This window comes from Triticum aestivum, chromosome 3D, assembly GCF_018294505.1.
Source record: "Triticum aestivum cultivar Chinese Spring chromosome 3D, IWGSC CS RefSeq v2.1, whole genome shotgun sequence".
NCBI lineage: Eukaryota > Viridiplantae > Streptophyta > Magnoliopsida > Poales > Poaceae > Triticum > Triticum aestivum.
Genome location: NC_057802.1, coordinates 430,522,605 through 430,547,741, shown reverse-complemented (window position 1 = coordinate 430,547,741; position 25,137 = coordinate 430,522,605). Strand labels below are relative to the sequence as shown.

General features: G+C 45.2%; 2 protein-coding genes across 2 annotated transcripts; one reads left to right on the top strand and one right to left on the bottom strand.

Moving 5' to 3' along the window:
* Window positions 1-5,471: 5,471 nt before the first annotated feature.
* LOC123079392 (calcium-binding protein PBP1) lies at window positions 5,472-6,111 on the top strand. Its single transcript, XM_044502161.1, has one exon. The coding sequence runs from the start codon at window positions 5,487-5,489 to the stop codon at window positions 5,994-5,996; it is 510 nt and encodes a 169-aa protein (XP_044358096.1). The 5' UTR covers window positions 5,472-5,486; the 3' UTR covers window positions 5,997-6,111.
* Window positions 6,112-6,175: 64 nt separating this feature from the next.
* Window positions 6,176-9,551, bottom strand: LOC123079391 (frataxin, mitochondrial). The gene is made up of 5 exons (XM_044502160.1): window positions 8,888-9,551; window positions 7,328-7,400; window positions 7,165-7,212; window positions 6,964-7,058; window positions 6,176-6,542 (listed from the first exon to the last, which is right to left on the bottom strand). The coding sequence occupies exons 1-5, from the start codon at window positions 9,124-9,126 to the stop codon at window positions 6,413-6,415; spliced, it is 585 nt and encodes a 194-aa protein (XP_044358095.1). The 5' UTR covers window positions 9,127-9,551; the 3' UTR covers window positions 6,176-6,412.
* Between the last annotated feature and the right edge of the window lie 15,586 nt (window positions 9,552-25,137).

Below are 25,137 nucleotides of genomic sequence, written 5' to 3'. Positions count from 1 at the left end.
ACGGCTTAGTAGGCAGTGCCTTGGTGAAAATGTCAGCAAACTGAGCCGTAGAGGGAACATGAAGCACCCGAACCTGACCAAGAGCAACCTTTTCACGAACAAAATGAATATCAATCTCAATATGCTTTGTGCGTCGGTGTTGAACTGGATTGCTGGTCATGTAGACTGCTGATATGTTGTCACAGTAGACAATAGTGGCCTGCTCAATAGGCCTGTGTAGCTCGGAGAGTAACTGCCGAATCCAGATTGTATCTGCAACGGCATGTGCCACAGCGCGATACTCAGCCTCGGCCGACGAACGTGAGACTGTAACCTGTCTTTTCGAAGACCAAGAAATCAAATTGTTACCAAGAAAAACACAAAAACCGGAAGTGGACCTTCGAGTGTCAGGACAACCAGCCCAGTCTGCATCAGAGTATGCGGTAAGCGAGTTTGGAGAAGAATTATTGAGGTGGAGACCATGATTGAGAGTTCCTTTTAAATACCGAAGAATGCGTTTAACATGATTATAGTGAGGAACCCGGGGATCATGCATATAGAGACATGCTTGTTGAACAGCAAAAGAGATTTCAGGACGAGTAATGGTGAGATATTGGAGAGCACCTGTTAGGCTACGATAGAGAGTAGGATCGGAAAAGGGTTCACCGGTAGCCGAAAGTTTAAAACTAGTATCGACAGGAGTGCGAGATGATTGACAGTCAAGCATACCAGCACGATTAAGAAGATCAAGAATATACTGGCGTTGGGAAAGAAAAAGGCTGGAGGAATCTCGAACAACAGCAATGCCTAAGAAATGATGAAGGAGTCCTAGGTCAGTCATAGAAAATTCAGATCTAAGAAGAGAGACAATATGATCTAAGAACTTTTGAGAGGAGGCGGTAAGAATGATATCATCTACATAGAGAAGTAAATAGGCAGTGTCAGAAGTTTGATGATACACAAAAAGAGAGGTGTCGGAGAGAGATGGAGTGAAGCCTATTGTTTGAATGAAGGAGGAGAAGCGTTGAAACCAAGCTCGTGGGGCCTGTTTAAGACCGTAGAGAGATTTCTGAAGAAGACATACATGAGTTGGAAAGGATGGATTTTCAAAACCCAGAGGTTGCTGGCAGTAGACAGTTTCTTGAAGGGAACCATGGAGGAAAGCATTTTTAACATCAAGTTGGTGAATGGGCCATGAAGAGGAGACAGCAACACTAAGAACGGTGCGAATGGTGCTAGGTTTAACAACAGGAGAGAAGGTTTCTTCGTAATCAATTCCTTGTTGCTGAGAAAAGCCACGACAAACCCACCTGGCTTTATATCGTGAGAGGCTCCCATCGGAGTGGAACTTTTGGCGAAAAATCCATTTGCCAGAAACAATATTTGTATTGGGAGGACGAGGAACAAGTTGCCAGGTGTTGTTTTGAAGTAAAGCATTATATTCTTCTTGCATGGCAGCGGCCCAATTGGGATCAAGTAGAGCAGTTTTGTAATTCTTTGGAAGAGAAGTGAGAGATACGGAGGTATGAAGGTTTAGGCGGTCTTGGGGTTGATGAAATCCTGATTTGGCCCTAGTACGCATGCGATGATCATTAATCGGGGCTGCTGTAGGAATAGCACGAGGGGGTAAGGTGGGTACTGGTGAGTCCGGCGCAGCGGAAGAGTCGGACGAAGGAGTAGGGCTGGGTGGTGGAGTGGGAGTAGGGGCCGGGGTGTTGGGGAGGGAGCAGGGGTCGGGGGTGTTGGGGACGTCTCGGGTGGGGTGAGTGTATGGTTGGGATTGGCTATGGTGGGTGTTAATGGTGGTGGTGATAAGTTGTGTTCGGCAGGTAGGGGAGTATATAGTTGGAAAGGACGGGGAGAGGGGGTGTTTGCGGAGCTAGGGGTGTTGGATGGTGTAGTAGTGCGTTGTGAGAAAGGAAAAATGTGCTCAGCAAACGTGACATGACGAGAGACATGAACGTGTCCGGTGTGAAGGTCGAGACAGCGATAGCCTTTGTGCTCGTCAGAGAAGCCGAGAAAAGCACATGGGATAGAGCGTGGTGACAATTTATTTGCAGAAGTGGCGTAGGCATTGGGAAAACAGAGACAGCCGAAAACACGAACCGCGGAGTAGTCGGGGTGGGAAAGAAAGAGGGAATAATAGGGAGTAGTGTTGGGTTTAGTTTTAGAAGGTCGAATATTTAGAAGGAAGGTGGCCATGTGTAGGGCTTCAGCCCAAAACTTGGGAGGCATAGATGATTGAATGAGGAGAGTGCGAACTATATCATTGAGGGTGCGAAGAGAGCGTTCTGCTTTACCATTTTGAGGGGAGGTGTAGGGACATGAGAACCTAAGCAGGATGCCATGTTGTAAGAAGAAAGTACGATTTTTAATGTTATCAAACTCGCGACCATTGTCACATTGGATAAAGCGAATTGGGAGGAAGAAGTGAACAGACACATAGCGTTGAAAATTAAGGAAAAGAGAATGGACCTCGGATTTGTTGCGTAGAGGAAAAGTCCAGACAAAGTGGGTGAAATCATCTAGGATAACAAGGTAGTATTTAAAACCCGAAACACTTGCAATGGGAGAGGTCCATAAATCACAATGTATTAATTCAAAGGGATAAGTGCTACAAGAACTAGAGGAACTAAAGGGAAGACGCACATGTTTGCCTAATTGACAAGACTCGCAAAACACAGAATTATGAGAGTCCCTATTACATGGTATGGTAAATTCACTAAGCATAGAAGCTAAGACGGCGGGGTTGGGATGGCCCAAGCGACGATGCCAGAGATCGACGGAGGCCAGCATGGATGTTGGAGGGGTGGCGGCAGGAACTCCATTAAGAGAATAAAGATCACCGGAGCTATTGAAGCGAGCGATCTCGGCCTTGGTCAGGTAATCCTTCACAGATAAACCAAAAGGGTCAAATTCAGCCGAAACTAGATTGTCGCAAGTAAATTGGCGAACAGAGATAAGATTTTTAATGAGGGCGGGTGCAACTAGAACATCGCGAAGTAAAAGAGGTTTGGTGGAAGAGGGAAGTTGAGCCTGACCAACACAATATATAGGAATAGATGATCCATCTCCAAGGATAATGGAAGGGAAAGGAGATTTAGTGCAAGAAGATAACCAATTACTAGATGCAGACATATGACTAGAGGCCCCTGAATCAAAGATCCAATCCGTACCTGAGTTTCCTTGTGCAGCAAAGTTATTCATGGCCTGGAGAAAGGCAGCTTGATCCCAGCTCGGCGTCGCAGGTGAGGGTGGCGTCGGAAGCAGTGCCGGCGGATACGATGGTGAAGGCAGTAGGGCCGGCTGGGGAGTGTAGTAGGCATTGGCCGGCTGTGGTGGGGGTGGCGTCGGGAGCAGGGCCGGCTGAGGTGTGTAGTAGGCGCCGCCGTCGGTGGTGTAATGACCATAAGGAGCATACGTCGGGGCGGCGTGATAGGCATTGGCCGGCTGTCGGGGGTTGAGAACCCCGGGAGCACCAGTAGGCGGCCGAAGGCCGGGTTGCCAGGCACCTGAGTATGCCGGCGGAGCACCGAGGGTGGACGGAGCGGACCAGGGCATGGGCCATGCTTGAACAAGCCCCGTCCAAGGATCATGAGGAGGCCGCCATGCAACCGCAGATGGAGCACTGGTGGGTGGTGCAGGACTCGGTGCTGGTGATGTCGTAGGCGGAACCGAACGAGTCGACGGCGGCCTGTAGATAGGGTTTTTGCCGCGGTAGTTCGGACTAGGACGCCAGCCTGGGGGCGGTTGAACAGATGACGATGCGGACGGCCCGGCGGCAGGAGCCGGCCTGGAAGGCGGCGCTGGTGTAGACGACAGAGGAGGACGAGCCGCAGCATGAAAGACCTTGGGGCGAGAGTCCTTGCGAGCTTGTGTTTCCGCCGCGAGTTGTAGCAAGGAACGAACTTCAGCGAAGGTAGGAGGGGGCCGTATCATCGGTATGAACGAGGCTTGCTTGTCAAAGTCTTCGCTGAGGCCGACGACGACGATATTGATTAGCTGTGAGTCGCTAACTGTATCGCCGAGTTCGCGGAGCTCATCACCAATGGTCTTAACGCGCTGGCAGAACAGGTTCACCGGGGCGTCTCCTTGCACCATATTGCGAAGCTCGGTGTGGAGAGCGTTTTTCCGAGCGTCGGTGTTGCTTTGGAAGAGCTGACGGAGGGAGTGCCAGATGTTGGCAGCGGTGGCGCCGTCGTGATCGAGCATGTTGAAGATCTCGGTGGTGATGCGGGTGTAGAACCACTGGACGATCGCGAGATCGTCTTTCAACCATTGCGGATCGTCGGGGCGGGGAAGACAGTTGGCGGCGACATGCGAGCGCAGGTTGCAGCGGCCGAGGTGGAGATCGAAGAGATGTCTCCAATGGTAGTAGTTGTGGGCGGCGAGATCAAGAACTATGGGATGTAGGGGCTGACGTCGGAGATTGTGTCAGCAAGAGATATTGGTGCGGCGAGGATGGGTGCAGTGTAGTTTTGTGGAGCTATGGTGAGGGCCGAGAGAGAAGCGGCCGCGGTGTTGGCAGCCTTGGCGATGAGTGCGGCCCGGCGCTCGAAGTAGCCGGGCGGCGGCGGCGGCGGTGGCGTTGGCGGAGCCATACCCTAAACCCTGGGACCGGTATCTGATACCATGAAAGCTGAATAAATTTTTTGCTTATTGATGATTTGGTGCGGCATACAAGAGTATATAAGAGGGTACAAACCGACTTGGGGTAGAGGTACAAAACTGACTTGGACTAGAAGTCGTATACCATAATGACTACTCTAACACGGTCGTCTCAGGACTCTATGTTTTTTTAACCCATTTTCTTCTATCTATTGATTAATTCACATGCAGTCGGGTCGGCTCGTCGCTTACAGTAGTGTGGAAAGCGAGAACGGTTGAGAGGACGTAGGCAAATTACAAGTTATCTTCCCAAAAGAAGAGGCCCTCCCATGTCTACGATGCTTCCTGTCACCTACTATAGCTCCACCAAGAAATAATCAGGTGAATAGTATCGGTACTGCATCAAAACACACCGGAATCCGAAAACTAGGCCTGCAAAATTCTCTTTAATCCTCATCGCAAACCATCAAGTGTGATCACAACTGACGAGCAACGGCGTTAGCGCGTAGGACTCGAACACATATCAACTGAACGGAAATTTCCTGCGAGTCGAGTCATTTAAGATGACCACGTCAAAATGCCGTCCAGCAGCTACACAAATCGGAAATAAATACGCCACCTTCCTCGAGATCACCTCAGTTTATACTAGTTATATGATCAGCCAGACACATTGACCTGACTCTGCCTATTTTCTTAATGACTCATAAAGAAAAAGAGGCACACATCATCACATCACATGAGACCCCTGCAAGCAATCCGGCACAAGCCTCCTTCCTTCCGTCGTACGACGTGCTGGCTACTTCGCAGAAACCAACCGAAAACCGCCGGGCGCAGCAACGTCCTAGACATAGCTAAGCCAGCCACGACGCCTGCAATTACCTGTACTTTGGTTGGCATCCATGGAGAGGCTGCTTCCTTCCCAGAACCTATGGACTCCTTCCTCCCCCGTCACCACCCCCTTATTTAAGCACCCACCCACCATTCTCCTCTCATTCTCCATTCACCACTGTTGCAAGCTGGGCCGGGTGTTCTTGATCCTTTGTTCTTCGCCGTCGACGAGGATCGGGCACAGCATGGGCGTCGACAGGGGGAGCACCTCGGTGCAGTTTGACGACTTCCTGCCGTCGATGGCGAAGAAGCTCGGCGCAGAGGGGCTGATCCAGGAGCTCTGCAAGGGGTTCCAGCTGCTCATGGACCCCAGGGCCGGCAGGATCACCTTCCAGAGCCTCAAGAGGAACGCTGCTAGGCTGGGGCTCGGCGAGCTCCGGGACGACGAGCTCCAGGAGATGATGAGGGAGGGGGACATGGACGGGGACAGCGCCCTGGATCAGACCGAGTTCTGCATTCTCATGGTCAGGCTGAGCCCTGAGCTCATGGAGCAAGAGTCGCATAGGATGTTTGAATGTTGATGTAACTTGACTTTTGTTACTTGCATACAATAGAACATACTGATTGCCAGTGATACAGAGATCCAATCCATTGTTTGTGCACTCCCTACTGAAACATAATAGTACTAGTCTGGCTGATCATGCTATTGAAATACCAACACACAATTTTTGGACAGCAGGCTTATAAAAAACAGATCACAGCACGCAAACGGTTGATTATATAACATGAAGTATCACAGGCCTATGTCCCGCCATCGGCGAAAGCCAGACGACTTATTAGGCAACCCATTAGAGCATTTCGTGCAAAAATGTGCAGTACAACAACTCCTTTGGTTTACTTGACAGAATCAACATACTAAAAGATGCCATCTCGTTTACTTTGCCGAGAAATGTTGTCTGCCCCCTCAAACTTAGCTATGTGGCATTTTCCTATCCCTTTATGAAAGGTCTACTGGAGTCCCACAGAGCTCACCGATCTCCTTCTCTAGAAGCCGCATGAGATTTACTCCAGTCCGCCTATAAACCCAACTGTCTGTTGCTGCATCCCAGTCAAACCTCGCAGGCCCACTGCAGACATGATATAGACACCCCTTTCAGATAAGAATCAACACGTAACAGACCAAAGTTGAACAGCTTATGGGTAATGGGCAGTTCAATTTAAACAAACACTTGGATATCTGAGCAGGATCTTTTAAGAGTGGGATCTTTTAAGGAAATCAAGCGTTGGGGAAAATTTAAAGCCATGCTGAAAAGCACAAAGCCATAGCCCATATGGGATAAGTATCAAAATAATGCTGTAGAATGCAAATATACTCTTCTTAAACTGAAAAGGTACCGATGCCAGTAAACTGTCCTAGACAAGTATCAGCGTAACATAATAGCAAGCACAACTTCAAAGTTATACAGCATGGCAAATAAGATAATAATATGCTTAAGTTCAAGTAGTATACACATCAAACGAGCAGCAAATAAGACAAGACAACCATACCTCACAGGTGAAGATAGCCAGATTTGTCTGTTTGGCGTTTGCTTGTTTACAACATAGGTCCCCAAATCGCCTAGCCTCAATGTTAGAACTTGATTCTTAAATTTCAGCGAAATGGAGAAAACAATATCAGTGATCCAATGCACAAAAACAGTTCAAAATAGTGAAACTAACATGAGTGCATGATATTTCATTATAACTAACCCCATAATCTATGTCGAAGCCATCCATCTGCTGAGAATCACCATATTCCTGAAACAGGCACACAGAAAAGTGTTAGCCAAATAGAGGATGAACTTTTGTATTCATTGGTGAAGTTTCCTGTGAAGTACTAAGATATCAAGAACTTATCAAGGGAATCAATTACCTCAAGTTTTTCAAGCAAATCATGTATTGTATCATCTGCTAATTTATGGAACTTATCCTCTGGAATTATCAACCTGTTTCATGTACAAAAATGTGATAGCCAGTTATACAGTGTGGCATTACAAATGATATACTATATGCTAATATGAATCACAAAGAGAAGTGGGTTTCCTGCTCTAAACTCTAGTCATTTTTTAGCACAGCTTTTCATACTACACTAATTTCATGCACATTTATTTACTTCAGCCACTACAATCGCTTCTAAATATAAATACTGACTATAGCTAAGCCCATGCAACCGTAATGACGAAATACGTAGTGTTTGAGCCCTTGAGAATCTGTTTTGGGGCTCGCTGCAATGAAAGGCAATGGCACAAAATCACAAGAATTATTGTACAAAATCTTCCCTGGATATAAGATATATGGTTTTCCTCATTTTTCCATGGCCCAAGTCTATCTATCTATTATATTATTAAAGCAATAGAAATGTTACGTTGGAGATTTTGTGAAATTAACATGGGGTCAAGGTTTAATCTAACAAAAAGTCACAAATAATGGTTAAGATTTAATCAGATCAATACATGAAACGGAATAGAATCATGTACTAGATTTGGTCTCTTTGCTAGCCATACATGAATCGTGTTTCTCGGCATAGATTCTGTAACGCATATAACCAACTCAGATATGGAAATCAGTGCCCATGTCCAACACAAATTTTAGGACCAAGGTTATTTCATAATCGTATACACATATAGTTTGCCCATATATTGAGCACCTAATTGACTCACAGCCTCCTCCAGTTCGCTGTCAGTTCGTCATCAAGACGCTCACATACAAGGACATGGCCCATGACATTGCCAGCATGGTCAAGCTTGATGCTATGTTCTCTCCGCCGAGCATGAACAAGGATGCCTTCCTCAATCATGCTCACAGACACGGCCATGTGAGGCACCCCCACACAGCTTCGCCTCCACTCGGATCACTGGCTCCATCAATATATGGACATACAGACCGACGTTCAACATGACGGTGATAGCTCATACCTCGTGTATCGTTGTAACAGATAACTTCTCTGTCACATCCATAACGAGCATCCGGCGTCACCTTGCCGAAAAAATTACTCAAATGCTAGAGGGGAGCATGGTCACGCTACGGATTTATAAGGTGTGTGCTGATTAATTAACTTATCAACCCAGTGGAGTTGGCGACTTGGCGGCATTGTAAATAGATTTGGAATGGAACAACATGTCCTGTTCGGATTTCACGCTTCAATGGATGAGCTTCATATGTTGTTTGATAATTCGAACTCTGCGTTTTGATAGATAAGCATGTTGGCAACAACATAAAAAAGGTAGCATAGAGAAACATCAGATCATGCGCCGGCAATCACAGATATGCCAATTTGACTAGTCCTATTTCAGGGACGGAGTAGCGCCTCATGAACAACCATGCTTGAACTTGACGATTAATTGGATGTGATGCTACAATTAGCAGAAACTATAGAAACGCAAATGCTGAAGATAGGAACGCGACAAGGAGCTTTAAAGAAGGAGAGACAAACTTGTGGTCCACCGCGGATGGGGCGGGCACATCTCCGGCGGACTGTTGAGCCGGAGGGGTCGACGAGAAGACCCTAGAGGAGAAGAGCAGCGCCCTTGGCGATCCATTCGTCGCGGCGGCGGTGGCGTGGGAGGCAGAAGTGGAGGCTTCCAGGAGGGGTGAAGCCCGGAGGAGTACAGAGGCCCGAGAACTGGCTCGCCTTGCTGCTGTGAGGCCGAGGATGAGCTTCCGCGCCGCCATCGCCGCCGGCGCGCCGTCGATGGAGAAGATGCGTGAGTGTGTCGTGGACCGTCCCAACTCGGCCTGGTCGAAGGCGCTGCGCTTTGGGTTGGATCTAGAAGTAAGATGGGCCGTATTTGCGACTCCAACAGGCCAGGCACTCCACCAAACCAGAAGATACCGGGCCGAATTGCACACAGGTCAATGGCGTCAGGGCTAGCTCCTCCGAGGCATGGGGTCGCAGCTCCTTGCACCCCGCGCGGCTAGCGGCGCCGAGGATGGGATCCGGCGGGAATCAGCCTGGGATGGCCGGATCTGTAGGCGGAGGACGGGTTCCGGCCGGCCACGGGGCAGCCGGGCGTGGCGGCGGGAATGGCGCTGTTAGGGTTTGAGAGGAGAAGACGAGCGAAAGGGGAGATGTGGGCGAGCGGGTGCGTGCGGGATCGAGCGAGGACGTGATCGAAGCGTTTTTCTTGGCGGTGGCATAACAGCCGTAAAAAACTCGAACTCCAGATTCAGAAAAACGTTTTTCTAGACATTCTCGCCAGGCTTATTCAAACTGTTATGGCATTTTACATGGATAAAATTCAAATTTTCGGGTTGTCCTAACCAAACATGGCGACCGAGCCCAAGTGAAAGAGCATGCCTAGCGAGAGTGTGAGGCTCGAAATTCGAGCTCCTAAACTCATGGATAATGTTACAAGCGATAAAAAGACGCGAACGACCTATGATTTCATGTATAATAGCTGCATGCTCCGCCGATGATCCCCGCTTGATATAATCCACAATCTTCTTGCAATCAAACGCCACATTAATTTTTTGTAAATATAATCCTCCGCAATTGCTAGCACCTCATGTACCGCCAAAGAGTTATGAATATATTTGAAAGTGATTGCCGATGCACCCAGAAATACTCCGCAATTGCTAGTGCCTCACGTACCGCCAAAGATTCAGAAAAACGTGGAGCTGGGAATCCCTCGCTCCAGAAAAATAAACTAGAGCCCATGATCGCTTCGTGAATTCAGCTTCCTGGAGTTATAGCGTTCGGGCGGGCTTCGGGCCGAAAATTGATGAAGTTTGGAGTGGGAGGAGATCACAACAAGCCCTATGCTTTAGCTCTTGCAAATTTTTCATTTGGGGAATGATTAGAATCAGCCGGTCGATCACGCCTAGTGTTCCGCCACTCGTCCAGCCGCCAGATCCAAGTTCCATCTGATGGTGCACAGCGTACATCTTAGTGCAACACAATAGGTGTTGCAAAACATCTAATTCGTGGCACCATCCGACTCAATTCGCACGGGACGCGTGCCTCTGCCACCTTAACAATTTTCTGCAACATCATCTGTGTTGCAGAAGTTCTTTCGCAACAATAACCATTTTGTAAAAATATTAAGACGGAAAAATAAATTCTACAACATCATCTTTGTTGCAACATCATCTGTGTTGCAGAAGTCGTTCTGCAACAACATCCATGTTGCAAAAAATTTAACACAAAAAAAATTCTGCAACATCATCTGTGTTGCAGAAGTCTTTTCGCAACAACACCCATGTTACAAAAGAATAGCAACAAAAAACTAATAAACTCTATAATATAACCTCGTTGCAAATGTTTCTGCAACATATGGTGTGTTGCAAAGAAGGATTCTGCAACCATGCCTTTGTTGTGATGCTGTGGAAATATCCGTGCCGTTGGATAACGCCGGATCAAACGACTGTCGAGGTGGCGGATCTTTTAAAAAAATCCACCGGCCGACGCGTAGCATTGCCATATTCATTTTGGCTTAAAAGTCAAAAAATCATTTAAATAGGGGCTTTTGGTTTTGGCTTTTGGCTTATTTTATTTATTTATTTTGAGTCTAAACACACTTTATTGATTACACAGTAATGTTCATGGGAATACAAGATAAATATGGAAGATTTAGAAGCCACAAATGGCAACCTATCCCCACGCCAAAAGCATGTCTAGCGAGGCTAGCCATGAGCCTCAAAATTGGTGTCTCGCCCTTCAAAGATGAAAGAGCAACTCTAAAACTATGTAATGTCTATAATTTCCTTGATAATTGCTCCATACGTCCCACCTGTACCTTGCTTTATATCATTGATCACCACCTGACAATCTGATGCAATTTGCACATGCGATAATGAGAGGTCAAGGGAAAGGGCCAAAGCTTCTAGGCACGCTAACGCCTTCAGGGTCGTCGGGTCTATGATACCTGAGCATTGATATCTACTACGCTACTTTATTCTTGTAGAATCATGTTGGTGTTGGGGAACGTAGTATTTCAAAAAAATTCCTACGACCACGCAAGATCTATCTAGGAGAAGCATAGCAACGAGCGGGGAGAGTGTGTCCACGTACCCTTGTAGACTGAAAGCGAAAGCGTTTAGTAACGCGGTTGATGTAGTCGAACATCTTCGCGATCCAACCGACCCAAGTACCGAACGCACGGCACCTCCGCGATCTGCACATGTTCAGCTCTGTGACGTCCCTCGAACTCTTGATCTAGTTGAGGCCGAGGGAGAGTTCCGTCAGCACGATGGCATGGTGACGGTGATGATGAAGTTACCGGCGCAGGGCTTCGCCTAAGGACTACGACAATATGACCGAGGTGGAAAACTGTGGAGGGGGGCACCACACACGGCTAAAGATCAACTTGTGTCTCTATGGGGTGCCCCTTCCCCCGTATATAAAGGAGGGGAGGAAGAGGAGGAGGGCCAGCCACAAGAGGCGTGCCCAAGGGGAGGATTCCTACTCCTAGTAGGAGTAGGTTTCCCCCTTTCCTAGTCCAAGAAGGAGAAGAAGGGAAAGAGGAGAGAAGAGAAGGAAGGAGGGGGGCGCCCCCCTTCCCCTTGTCCAATTCGGACTGGGCAAAGGGGGGGCACGCGCCACCTCTGGCCGGCCCTCTCTCTTCTCCACTAAGGCCCATTGTGGCCCATTAATCCCCCGGGGGGTTCCGGTAACCTCCCGGTACTCCGGAAATTACCCGATACACTTCGGAACCATTCCGGTGTCCGAATATAACCTTCCAATATATCAATCTTTATGTCTCGACCATTTCGAGACTCCTCGTCATGTCCGTGATCTCATCCGGGACTCCAAAAAACCTTCGGTACATCAAAACACATAAACTCATAATACCAATCGTCATCGAACGTTAAGCGTGTGGACCCTACGGGTTCGAGAACTATGTAGACATGACCGAGACACATCTCCGATCAATAACCAATAGCGAAAACTGGATGCGCATATTGGCTCCTACATATTCTACGAAGATCTTTATCGGTCAAACCGCACAACAACATACGTTGTTCCCTTTGTCATCGGTATGTTACTTGCGCGAGATTCGATCGTCGGTATCATCATACCTAGTTCAATCTCGTTACCGGCAAGTCTCTTTATTCGTTCCGTAATGCATCACCCCGTAACTAACTCATTAGTAACATTGCTTGCAAGGCTTATAGTGATGTGCATTACCGAGAGGGCCCAGAGATACCTCTCCGACAATCGGAGTGACAAATCCTAATCTCGACCTATGCCAACTCAACAAACACCTTCGGAGACACCTGTAGAGCATCTTTATAATCACCCAGTTACGTTGTGATGTTTGATAGCACACAAGGTGCTCCTCTGGTATTCGGGAGTTGCATAATCTCATAGTCAGAGGAACATGTATAAGTCATGAAGAAAGCAATAGCAATAAAACTAAACGATAATTTATGCTAAGCTAACGAATGGGTCTTGTCCATCACATCATTCTCCTAATGATGTGACCCCGTTCATCAAATGACAACACATGTCTATGGTCAGGAAACTTAACCATCTTTGATTAACGAGCTAGTCTAGTAGAGGCATACTAGGGACACTTTGTTTTGTCTATGTATTCACACATGTATCAAGTTTTCGGTTAATACAATTCTAACATGAATAATAAACATTTATCATGATATAAGGAAATGAAATAATAACTTTATTATTGCCTCTAGGGCATATTTCCTTCAGTCTCCCACTTGCACTAGAGTCAATAATCTAGTTCACATCGCCATGTGATTTAACACCAATAGTTCACATCACCTTGTGATTTAACACCAATAGTTCACATCACCATGTGATTAACACCCATAGTTTACATCGCCATGTGACCAACACTCAAAGGGTTTACTAGAGTCAATAATCTAGTTCACATCGCTATGTGATTAACACCCAAGAGCACTTAAGGTGTGATCATGTTTTGCTTGTGAGATAAATTTAGTCAACGGATGTGCCACATTCAGAGTCGTATGTATTTTGCAAATTTCTATGTTTACAATGCTCTGCACGAAGCTACTCTAGCTAATTGCTCCAACTTTCAATATGTATCTAGATCGAGACTCGGAGTCATCCAGATAGGTGTCAAAGCTTGCATCGACGTAGCTCTTTATGACGAACTCTTTATCACCTCCATAACTGAGAAACATATCCTTATTCCACTAAGGATAATTTTTGACCAATGGCCAGTGATCTACTCCTAGATCACTATTGTACTCCCTTGACAAACTCAGGGCAGGGTATACAATAGGTCTGGTACACAGCATGGCATACTTTATAGAACCTATGGCTGAGGCATAGGGAATGACTTTCATTCTCTCTCTATCTTCTGCCGTGGTCGGGTTTTGAGTCTTACTCAAATTTACACCTCGCAATACAGGCCAGAACTCCTTCTTTGACTATTCCATTTTGAACTACTTCAAAATCTTGTAAAGGTATGTACTCATTGAAAAAACTTATCAAGCGTCTTGATCTATCTCTATAGATCTTGATGCCCAATATGTAAGCAGCTTCTCTGGGGTCTTTCTTTGAAAAACTCCTTTCAAATACTCCTTTATGCTTTCCAGAAAATTCTACATCATTTCGGATCAACAATATGTCATTCACATATACTTATCAGAAAGGCTGTACTGCTCCCACTCACTTTCTTGTAAATACAGGCTTTACTGCAAGTCTATATAAAACTATATGCTTTGATCAACTCATCAAAGCGTATATTCCAACTCCGAGATGCTTGCACCAGTCCATAGATGGATCGCTAGATCTTGCACACTTTGTTAGCACCTTTAGGATTGAGAAAACCTTTTGGTTGCATCATATACAACTCTTCTTAAATAAAATCATTAAGGAATACAGTTTTGACATCCATTTGCCAGATTTCATAAAATGTGGCAATTGCTAACATGATTCGGACAGACTCTAAGCATCGATACGAGTGAGAAAATCTCATCGTACTCAACATCTTGAACTTGTCAAAAACCTTTTGCGACAATTCGAGCTTTGTAGATAGTAATACTACTATCAGCGTCCGTCTTCCTCTTGAAGATCCATTTATTCTCAATGGCTCACCGATCATTGGGCAAGTCAATCAAAGTCCATACTTTGTTCTCATACATGGATCCCATCTCAGATTTCATGGCCTCAAACCATTTCGCGGAATCTGGGCTCATCATCGCTTCCTCATAGTTCGCAGCTTCATCATGGTTTAGTAACATGACTCCCAGAATAGGATTACCGTACCACTCTGGTGCGGAACATATTCTGTTTGACCTACGAGGTTCGGTAGGAACTTGATCTGAAGTTTCATGATCATCATCATTAACTTCCTCACTAATTGGTGTAGGCATCATTGGAACTGATTTATGTGATGAACTACTTTCCAATTTGGGAGAAGGTACAATTACTTTATCAAGTTCTACTTTCCTCCCACTCACTTCTTCCGAGAGAAACTCCTTCTCTAGAAAGGATCCATTCTTAGCAACGAATATCTTACTTTCGGATCTGTGATAGAAGGTGTACCCAACAGTTTCCTTTGGGTATCCTATGAAGACGCATTTCTCCAATTTGGGTTCGAGCTTATCAGGTTGAAGCTTTTTCACATAAGCATCGCAGCCCCAAACTTTAAGAAACGACAACTTAGGTTTCTTGCTAAACCACAGTTCATACGGTGTCGTCTCAACGGATTTAGATGGTGCCCTATTTAACGTGAATGCAGTTGTCTCTAATGCATAACCCCAAAACGATAGTGGTAAATCGGTAAGAGACATCATAGATCGCACCATATCTAATAAAGTACGGTTACGATGTTCGGACACACCATTACGCTGTGGTGTTCAGGTGGCGTGAGTTGCGAAACTATTCCACATTGTTTCAAATGAAGACCAAACTCATAACTCAAATATTCACCTCCACGATCGGATCGTAGAAACTTTTATTTTCTTGCTACAATGATTTTCCACTTCACTCTGAAATTCTTTGAACTTTCAAATGTTTCAAACTTATGTTTCATCAAGTAGATATACCCATATCTGCTCAAATCATCTGTGAAGGTCAGAAAATAACGATACCCGCCGCGAGCCTCAACACTCATCGGACCGCATACATCAGTATCTATTATTTCCAATAAGTCAGTTGCTCGCTCCATTGTTCCGGCGAATGGAGTTTTAGTCATCTTGCCCATGAGGCATGGTTCGCAAGCATCAAGTGATTCCAAAAGTCCATCAGCATGGAGTTTCTTGATGTGCTTTACACCAATATGACCTAAACGGCAGTGCCACATATAAGTTGCACTATCATTATTAACTTTGCATCTTTTGGCTTCAATATTATGAATATGTGTATCACTACGATCGAGATTTAATAAACCATTTATATTGAGTGTATGACCATAGAAGGTTTTATTCATGTAAATAGAACAACAATTATTCTTTGACTTAAATGAATAACCGTATTGCAATAAACATGATCCAATCATATTCATGCTCAACGCAAACACCAAATAACATTTATTTTAGGTTCAACATTAATCCCGAAGGTAATGGGAGTGTGCGATGGTGATCTTATCAACCTTGGAATCACTTCCAACTCATATCATCACCTTGCCCTTAACTAGTCTCTGTTTATTTTGCAACTCCTGTTTTGAGTTACTACTCTTAGTAACTGAACCAGTATCAAATACCGAGGGGTTGCTATGAACACTAGTAAAGTACACATCAATAATCTGTATATCAAATATAACTTTGTTCACTTTGCCATCCTTCTTATCCGCCAAGTATTTGGGGTAATTCCACTTCTAGTGACCATTTCCTTTGCAGTAGAAGCACTCAGTTTCAGGCTTGGGTCTAGCCTTTGGCTTCTTCATGGGAGTGACAACTTGCCATTCTTATTGAAGTTCCCTTTCTTTCCCTTGCCCTTTTACTTGAAACTAGTGGTCTTGTCAACCATCAACACTTGATGGTTTTCTTGATTCTACCGTCATCGATTTCAGCATCGCGAAGAGCTCGGGGAATCGTTTTCGTCATCCCTTGCATATTATAGTTCATCACGAAGTTCTAGTAACTTGGTGATAGTGACTAGAGAACTCTGTCAATCACTATCTTATCTGGAAGATTAACTCCCACTTGATTCAAGCGATTGTAGTACTCATACATTCTAAGCACATGCTCACTGTATGAGCTATTCTCCTCCATCTTGTAGGCAAAGTACTTGTCAGAGGTCTCATACCTCTCGACTCGGGCATGAGTCTAAAATACCAATTTCAGCTCTTGGAACATCTCATATGCTCCGTGACATTTCAAAACATTTTTGAAGTCCCGGTTCTAAGCCGTAAAGCATGGTGCACTAAACTATCAAGTAGTCATCATACCGAGCTTGTCAAACGTTCATAACGTCTGCATCTACTCCTGCAATAGTTCTGTCATCTAGCGGTGCATAAAGGGCATAATTCTTATGTGCAGCAATGAAGATAATCCTCAGATCACGAACCTAGTCCACATCATTGCTACTATCAACTATCAACTTAGTTTTCTCTAGGAACATATCATAAATAAAACATGGAAGCTATACGCGAGCAATTGATCTACAACATAGATATGCAAATACTATCAGGACTAAGTTCATGATAAATTTAAGTTCAATTAATCATATTACTTAAGAACTCCCACTTAGATAGACATCCCTCGATCACGTGATCCAAATCAACTAAACCATGTCCGATCATCACGTGAGATGGAGTAGTTTTCAATGGTGAACATCACTATGTTGATCATATCTACTATATGATTCACGCTCGACCTTTCGGTCTTAGTGTTCCGAGGCCATATCTGCATATGCTAGGCTCGTCAAGTTTAACCCGAGTATTCTGCGTGTGCAAAACTGGCTTGCACCCATTGTATGTGAACGTAGAGCTTATCACACCTGATCATCACGTGGTGCCTCGGCACGATGAACTGTCGCAACGGTGCATACTCAGGGAGAACACTTATACCTTGAAATTTAGTGAGAGATCATCTTATAATGATACCGTTGTACTAAGCAAAATAAGATGTATAAAGGATAAACATCACATGCAATCAAAATAAGTGATATGATATGGCCATCATCATCTTGTGCCTTTGATCTCCATCTCCAAAGCACCGTCATGATCACCATCGTCACCGGCTTGACACCTTGATCTCCATCGAAGCATAGTTGTCGTCTCGCCAACTATTGCTTCTACGAGTATCGCTACCGCTTAGTGATAAAGTAAAGCAATTACATGGCGATTGCATTTCATACAATAAAGCGACAACCATATGGCTCTTGCTAGTTGCCGATAACTGTTACAAAACATGATCATCTCATACAACAATTTATATATCATCACGTCTTGACCATATCACATAACAGCAAGCCCTGCAAAAACAAGTTAGACGTCCTCTACTTTATTGTTGCAAGTTTTACGTGGCTGCTATGGGCTTAGCAAGAATCGTTCTTACCTACGTATCAAAACCACAATGATTTTTCGTCAAGTGTGTTATTTTAACCTTCAACAAGGACCAGGCGTAGTCACACTCGATCCAACTAAAGTTGGAGAAACAGACACCACTAGCCACCTGTGTGCGAAGCACGGCGGTAGAACCAGTCTCATGAACGCGGTCATGTAATGTCGGTCTGGGCCGCTTCATCCAACAATACCGCCGAATCAAAGTATGACACGCTGGTAAGCAGTATGACTATTATCGCCCACAACTCTTTGTGTTCTACTCGTGCATATAACATCTACGCATAGACCTGGCTCGGATGCCACTGTTGGGGAACGTAGTATTTCAAAAAAATTCCTATGATCACGCAAGATCTATCTAGGAGAAGCATAGCAACGAGCGGGGAGAGTGTGTCCACGTACCCTTGTAGGCTGAAAGTGGAAGCGTTTAGTAACGCGGTTGATGTAGTCTAACGTCTTCGCGATCCAACCGATCCAAGTACCGAACGCACGGCACCTCCGCGATCTGCACACGTTCAGCTCGGTGACGTCCCTCTAACTCTTGATGTAGTTGAGGCCGAGGGAGAGTTCCATCAGCACGATGGCGTGGTGACAGTGATGATGAAGTTACCGGCGTAGGGCTTCGCCTAAGCACTACGACAATATGACCGAGGTGGAAAACTGTGGAGGGGGCACCGCACACGGCTAAAGATCAACTTGTGTCTCTATGGGGTGCCCCCTTCCCCCGTATATAAAGGAGGGGAGGAGGAGGAGGGCCGGACACAAGGGGCGCGCCCAAGGGGAGGATTCCTACTCCTAGTAGGAGTAGGTTTCCCCCTTTCCTAGTCCAAGAAGGAGAAGAAGGGAAAGAGGAGAGAAGAGAAGGAAGGAGGGGGGGCGCCCCCTTCCCCTTGTCCAATTCGGACTGGGCAAAGGGAGGGGCGCCACCTCTGGCCGGCCCTCTCTCTTCTCCACTAAGGCCCATTGTGGCCCATTAATCTCCCGGGGGGTTCCTGTAACCTCCCGGTACTCCGGAAATTACCCGATACACTTTGGAACCATTCCGGTGTCCGAATATAACCCTCCAATATATCAATCTTTATGCCTCGACCATTTTGAGACTCGTCGCCATGTCCGTGATCTCATCCGGGACTTTGAAAAACCTTTGGTACATCAAAACACATAAACTCATAATACCAATCGTCATCGAACGTTAAGCGTGCGGACCCTACGGGTTCGAGAACTATGTAGACATGACCGAGATACATCTCCGGTCAATAACCAATAGTGAAACCTGGATGCTCATATTGGCTCCTACATATTCTATGAAGATCTTTATCGGTCAAACCGCACAACAACATACGTTGTTCCCTTTGTCATCGGTATGTTACTTGCCCGAGATTCGATCGCCGGTATCATCATACCTAGTTCAATCTCATTACCAGCAAGTCTCTTTACTCATTCCGTAATGCATCATCCCGTAACTAACTCATTAGTAACATTTCTTGCAAGGCTTATTGTGATTGCATTACCGAGAGGGCCAAGAGATACCTCTCCGACAACCGGAGTGACAAATCCTAATCTCGATCTATGCCAACTCAACAAACACCTTCGGAGACACCTGTAGAGCATCTTTATAATCACCTAGTTACGTTGTGATGTTTGATAGCACACAAGGTGTTCCTCCGTTATTCAGGAGTTGCATAATCTCATAGTCAGAGGAACATGTATAAGTCATGAAGGAAGCAATAGCAATAAAACTAAACGATCATTTATGCTAAGCTAACGGATGGGTCTTGTCCATCACATCATTCTCGTAATGATGTGACCCCATTCATCAAATGACAACACATGTCTATGGTTAGGAAACTTAAACATCTTTGATTAATGAGCTAGTCTAGTAGAGGCATACTAGGGACACTTTGTTTTGTCTATGTATGACATGTATCAAGTTTCCGGTTAATACAATTCTGGCATGAATAATAAACATTTATCATGATATAAGGAAATAAAATAATAACTTTGTTATTGCCTCTAGGGCATATTTCCTTCAGTTGGGCCTCCAAGCGCAGAGTTTTGTAGGACAGTAGCAATTTTCCCTCAAGTGGATGACCTAAGGTTTATCAATCCGTGGGAGGTGTACGATAAAGATGGTCTCTCTCAAACAACCCTGCAACCAAATTATAAAAAGTCTCTTGTGTCCCCAACACACCAAATACAATGGTAATTTGTATAGGTGCACTATTTCGGCGAAGAGATGGTGATACAAGTGTAGTAATGATAGTAGATATTGATTTTTGTAATAGGAACAATAAAAAACAGCAAGGTAGCAATTGATAAAACGGAGCACAAACGGTATTGCAATGCTTGAAAATGAGGCCTAGGGACCATACTTTCGCTAGTGCAATCTTTCAACAATGCTAATCTAATTGGATCATATAACCATCCCTCAAAGTGCGATGAAGAATCACTCCAAAGTTCCTATCTAGCGGTGAACATAAGAAAAACTTGTTTGTAGCTATTCTTCCGGATCGATCTATCCAAGAGTTCATACTAAAATAACACCAAGTTATTCTTTCTAATCGATCTATCAAGAGTTCGTACTAAAATAACACAAGTTATTTTTCCCGATCGATCTATCAAGAGTTCATACTAAAATAACACCAAAGCAAATTCATATTCATAATACTCAATCAACACAAAGAACCTCAAAGAGTGCCCCAGGATTTCTACCGGAGAAACAAAACACGAGAACGTGCATCAACCCCTATGCATAGATTACCCCAATGTCACCTCAGGAATCCACGAGTTGAGTGCCAAAACACATATCAAGTGAATCAATATAATACCCCATTGTCACCACGGGTATTCATATGCAAGACATACATCAAGTGCTCTCAAATCCATAAAAGTATTCAATCCGGTAAAACGAAATCTCAAAGGGAAAACTCAATTCATCACAACAAGATACAGAGGGGAAAACACCATATGATCCGACTATATTAACAAAGCCCGCGATACATCAAGATCGTGACATCTCAAGAACATGAGAGAGAGAGAGAGAGATTAAACACATAGCTAGTGGTACAAACCCTCAGCCCCGAGGGTGGACTACTCCCTCCTCATCATGGTGGCCGCCGGGATGATGAAGATGGCCACCGGTGATGATTTCCCCCTCCGACAGGGTACCATAATGGGCTCCCGATTAGTTATTCATGGCTACGGAGGCTTGCTGCGGCGGAACTTCTGATCTAGGGTTATCTTCGGGGTTTTTGGAATATTTGGGAATTTATAGGGCGAAGAGGCGGTACCGGAGGCCACCGAGGTGGGCACAACCCCAGGCGCGCCCTGGTGGGTTCTGCTCACCTCAGAGCTCCCCTCTGGTACTTCTTTGGCCCACCGGGTGTCTTCTGGTCTAGAAAAAATCCACAAAAGTTTCGCTACGTTTGGACTCCGTTTGGTATTGATTGTCTGTGAAGTAAAAAACAAGCAAAAACAACAACTGGCACTGGGCACCATGTCAATAGGTTAGTCCCAAAAAATGATATAAAGTTGCTATAAAATGATTGTAAAACATTCAAGAATGATAATATAACAACATGGAACAAGCAAAAATTATAAATACGTTGGAGACGTATCAAGCATCGTACCACTGAAGCACCCAAGTAGGTACCGATAGAATCACGACACACAGCGATGTAGGCTCCATCATTGGACGCACACGAGACCATGTCGTCCACTCTAATCTTGGCTATACCATGCTTCGGTTAGATCCACCACGGACAAGGTTGTCTTGCTACAGTCGGCCTTGTCGCAGTAGCCTTCTTTTGTTTGCAATCATTCAACTCTCCAATGTATCTCAATATGAAGCTATGAGTGGCATGTGGACTTTGGAATATCTGCTCGTGGAGCGCTTGCCTGCGAGCATATCAGATCGCCCAAAGGGTGACAAGTACCTGGACGAAGTCATCATGTGATAGCACATGCATCCATCACCGAGAATGTCCAACGTAGCAAGTGAATAAAAACGATATCACAATGCTTGAAAACAAGACCTAGGTTTCATACTTTCACTAGTGGCAAACTCTCAACATCATTAACATAGTTAAACAACATGATATGCCCTCAAAAAGTGCAGCAAAAGAACCACTCCAAAGTCTATATTTTTATTGAAGAAAGTATGATGAAATCACGTAGGTGTGCAATCTTGATCATATATTGAACAACCTCAATGTGCCACGGATAATTCCAGAAATCCTATTGCGGCAACCTATCATTCAACCTTTATGCATAGAGTACCCCACTGTTACCATGTGTATCTGCAATTTAATTGTTAGACATGCATCATGTGATCTCAAATTCCAAGCATTTTATCCAACATAAAGAAATTTCAAAGAGCAAGAATCGATTCACCACAGAAATAATAAAGGGGGATGAACATCATAAGATCCAACTATATTAATAAAGCTCATGATACAATCAAGATCGGGATCCTACAAGGACATGGGAGAGAGAGATCGAACACATAACTACTAATACATACCCTCAGCCCCAAGGATGAACTACTCGCACGTCACCATGAGAACGGAGATACATTTGTTGGTGATGGTGACGATGGAGATGTCCCCGACAGCATCCTGGCGCCACCAAAGGTGAGGGGAAGGTCCCCCTCTTTCTTCTTCTTCCTTTCCCCCCAGGGAGAGGGGGAGCACTCCCTAGATTGGATCTCTCTTTTCTGTCTCGCATTTTCACTTTTGTTTTCTGGCCGAACATTGTTTCTTAAATATCCATAACTCCGATCAGGCTGAAATTTTAAGAGAGCTTTTGTTCTATAAAATTAGTTTTCTTGTGGTGAAAGAAGGGCGTCAATTGATTTAAGGAGCCTCCACGGGAGCCTCCACGGGAGTGTCCCACACGGCCCTGGTCGCGCCATGAGGCCATGTGGAGCCCTCGTGCACCGCCTTATGATGTTTTATTTGCCCAAAAATCTGATATTTTTCATAAAAAATCACAAAAAAATCATGTTCATTCTGGCTCCATGATTTTTTTACCTGAAAATCCCAAAACAATACAAAACAGGAATTGGCCTCTGGCATTTGATAGGTTAGTACAAATAAATATTGTGCCAAAAACATAAATAAGTTATATAAATATTGATGGAAATATGCCCTAGAGGCAATAATAAAATGGTTATTATTATATTTCCTAAATCATGATAAAGGTTTATTATTCATACTAGAATTGTATTGAGCGAAAACTTAAATACATGTCTGAATACATAAACAAATACCGTGTCCCTAGTAAGCCTCTACTAGACTAGCTCGTTGATCAAAGATGGTTAAGGTTTCCTAACCATAGACATGTGTTGTTATTTGATAACGGGATCACATTATTAGGAGAACGATGTGATGGACAAGACCCATCCGTTAGCTTAGCATATTGATCGGTCAGTTTATTGATATTGCTTTCTTCATGTCAAATACTTATTCCTTCGACTATGAGATTATGCAACTCCCGGATACCAGAGGAATACCTTGTGTGCTATCAAACGTCACAAGGTAACTAGGTGATCATAAAGATGCTCTACAGGTATCTCCAAAGGTGTTTGTTAAGTTGGCGTAGATCGAGATTAGGATTTGTCACTCCGAGTATCGGAGAGGTATCTCTGGGCCCTCTCAGTAATACACATCATAAGCTTGCAAGCAAATGACTAAGGAGTTAGTCACAAGGTGAAGTATAACGGAACGAGTAAAGAGACTTGCCGGTAACGATATTGAAATAGGTATGAAGATACCGATGATCCAAACTCGGGAAAGTATCATACCGATGGACAAAGGGAATTATGTATGTTGTCAAAACGGTTCGACCGATAAAGATCTTCGTAGAATATGTAGGAGACAATATGGGCATCCAGGTTCCGCTATTGGTTATTGACTGCAGAGGTGTCTCGGTCATGTCTACATAGTTCTCGAACCCGTAGGGTCCGCACGCTTAACGTTCGTTGACGATATAGTGTTATATGAGTTATATGTTTTGGTGACCGAATGTTGTTCAGAGTCCCAGATGAGATTACTAACATGACGAGGAGTCTCGAAATGGTCGAGAGGTAAAGATTGATATATAGGATGATGGTATTTGGACACCGGAAGTGTTTCGGGACGTACCGGGAAGGAACCGGGTCACCGGAAGGGGTTCCGGGCACCCCCCGGCAAGTTATGGGCCTTATGGGCCAAAGGAGGGGACATACCAGCCCACAAAGGGGCTTGTGCGGCCCTCCCTTGTTTGGCCAGTCCTAGGGAAGGAAAAGGGGGAGGGCTAGCCCCTCCTGCCTTTCCCTCTCATGGGAGAAAGGAAAGGGGGCACCCTCCCCTGCCTTTCCCCGCACTACAAATAAGGAAAGGGGGGCGCGGCTTGGGATGGACCCCAAGTAGGATTCCTACTACTTGGCGCCTTCTTTGGCTGCTCCTCCCTCCCTCCCACCTATATATATGTAGGAGGGGGCCGCCTAGCACACAACAGACAATTGCCTAGCCGTGTGCGGCGCCCCCCTCCACCGTTTACACCCCCGGTAATATTTCCATAGTGCTTAGGAGAAGCCCTGCGGAGATCACTTCACCGTCACCATCACCACATCGTCGTGCTGCCGGAACTCATCTACCACCTCGCCGTCTTGCTGGATCAAGAAGGCGGAGGACGTCACCGAGCTGAACGTGTGCAGAACGTGGAGGTGCTGTGCGTTCAGTACTAGATCGGTTGGAGCGCGAAGAAAGTTCGACTACATCAATCGCGTTGTGAAATGCTTCCACTTACGGTCTACGAGGGTATGTAGACACACTCTCCCCCTCTCGTTTCTATGCATCTCCATGGATAGATCATTGCGTGTGCGTAGAAATTCTTTTGTTTTCCATGCAAGGATTCCCAACAGTGGCATCAGAGCCAGGTCTATGCGTAGATGATATGCACGAGTAGAACACAAAGAGTTGTGGGCGGTGATAGTCATGCCGCTTACCACCAACGTATTATTTTGATTCGGCGGTATTGTGGGATGAAGAGGCCCGAACCAACATTACATGTCCACGCACATGAGACCGGTTCCACCGACTGACATGCAACTAGTTTTGCATAAAGGTGGCTGGCGGGTGTCTGTTTCTCCTACTTTAGTTGAATCGAATTTGACTGCGGCCGGTCCTTGAAGAAGGTTAAAACAACAAACTTGATGAATCACCGTTGTGGTTTTATGTGTAGGTAAGAACGGTTCTTGCTCGAA

Coding starts and splice junctions, on each gene's coding strand:
- LOC123079392 (XM_044502161.1), top strand. CDS start 5,487: ATGGAGAGGCTGCTTCCTTCCCAGAACCTATGGACTCCTTCCTCCCCC.
- LOC123079391 (XM_044502160.1), bottom strand. CDS start 9,126: ATGGCGGCGCGGAAGCTCATCCTCGGCCTCACAGCAGCAAGGCGAGCC. Junction 7,401..8,887: donor CCATCCGCGGTGGACCACAA/GTTTGTCTCTCC, acceptor TACATGAAACAG/GTTGATAATTCCAGAGGATA. Junction 7,213..7,327: donor ATTTGCTTGAAAAACTTGAG/GTAATTGATTCC, acceptor TGCCTGTTTCAG/GAATATGGTGATTCTCAGCA.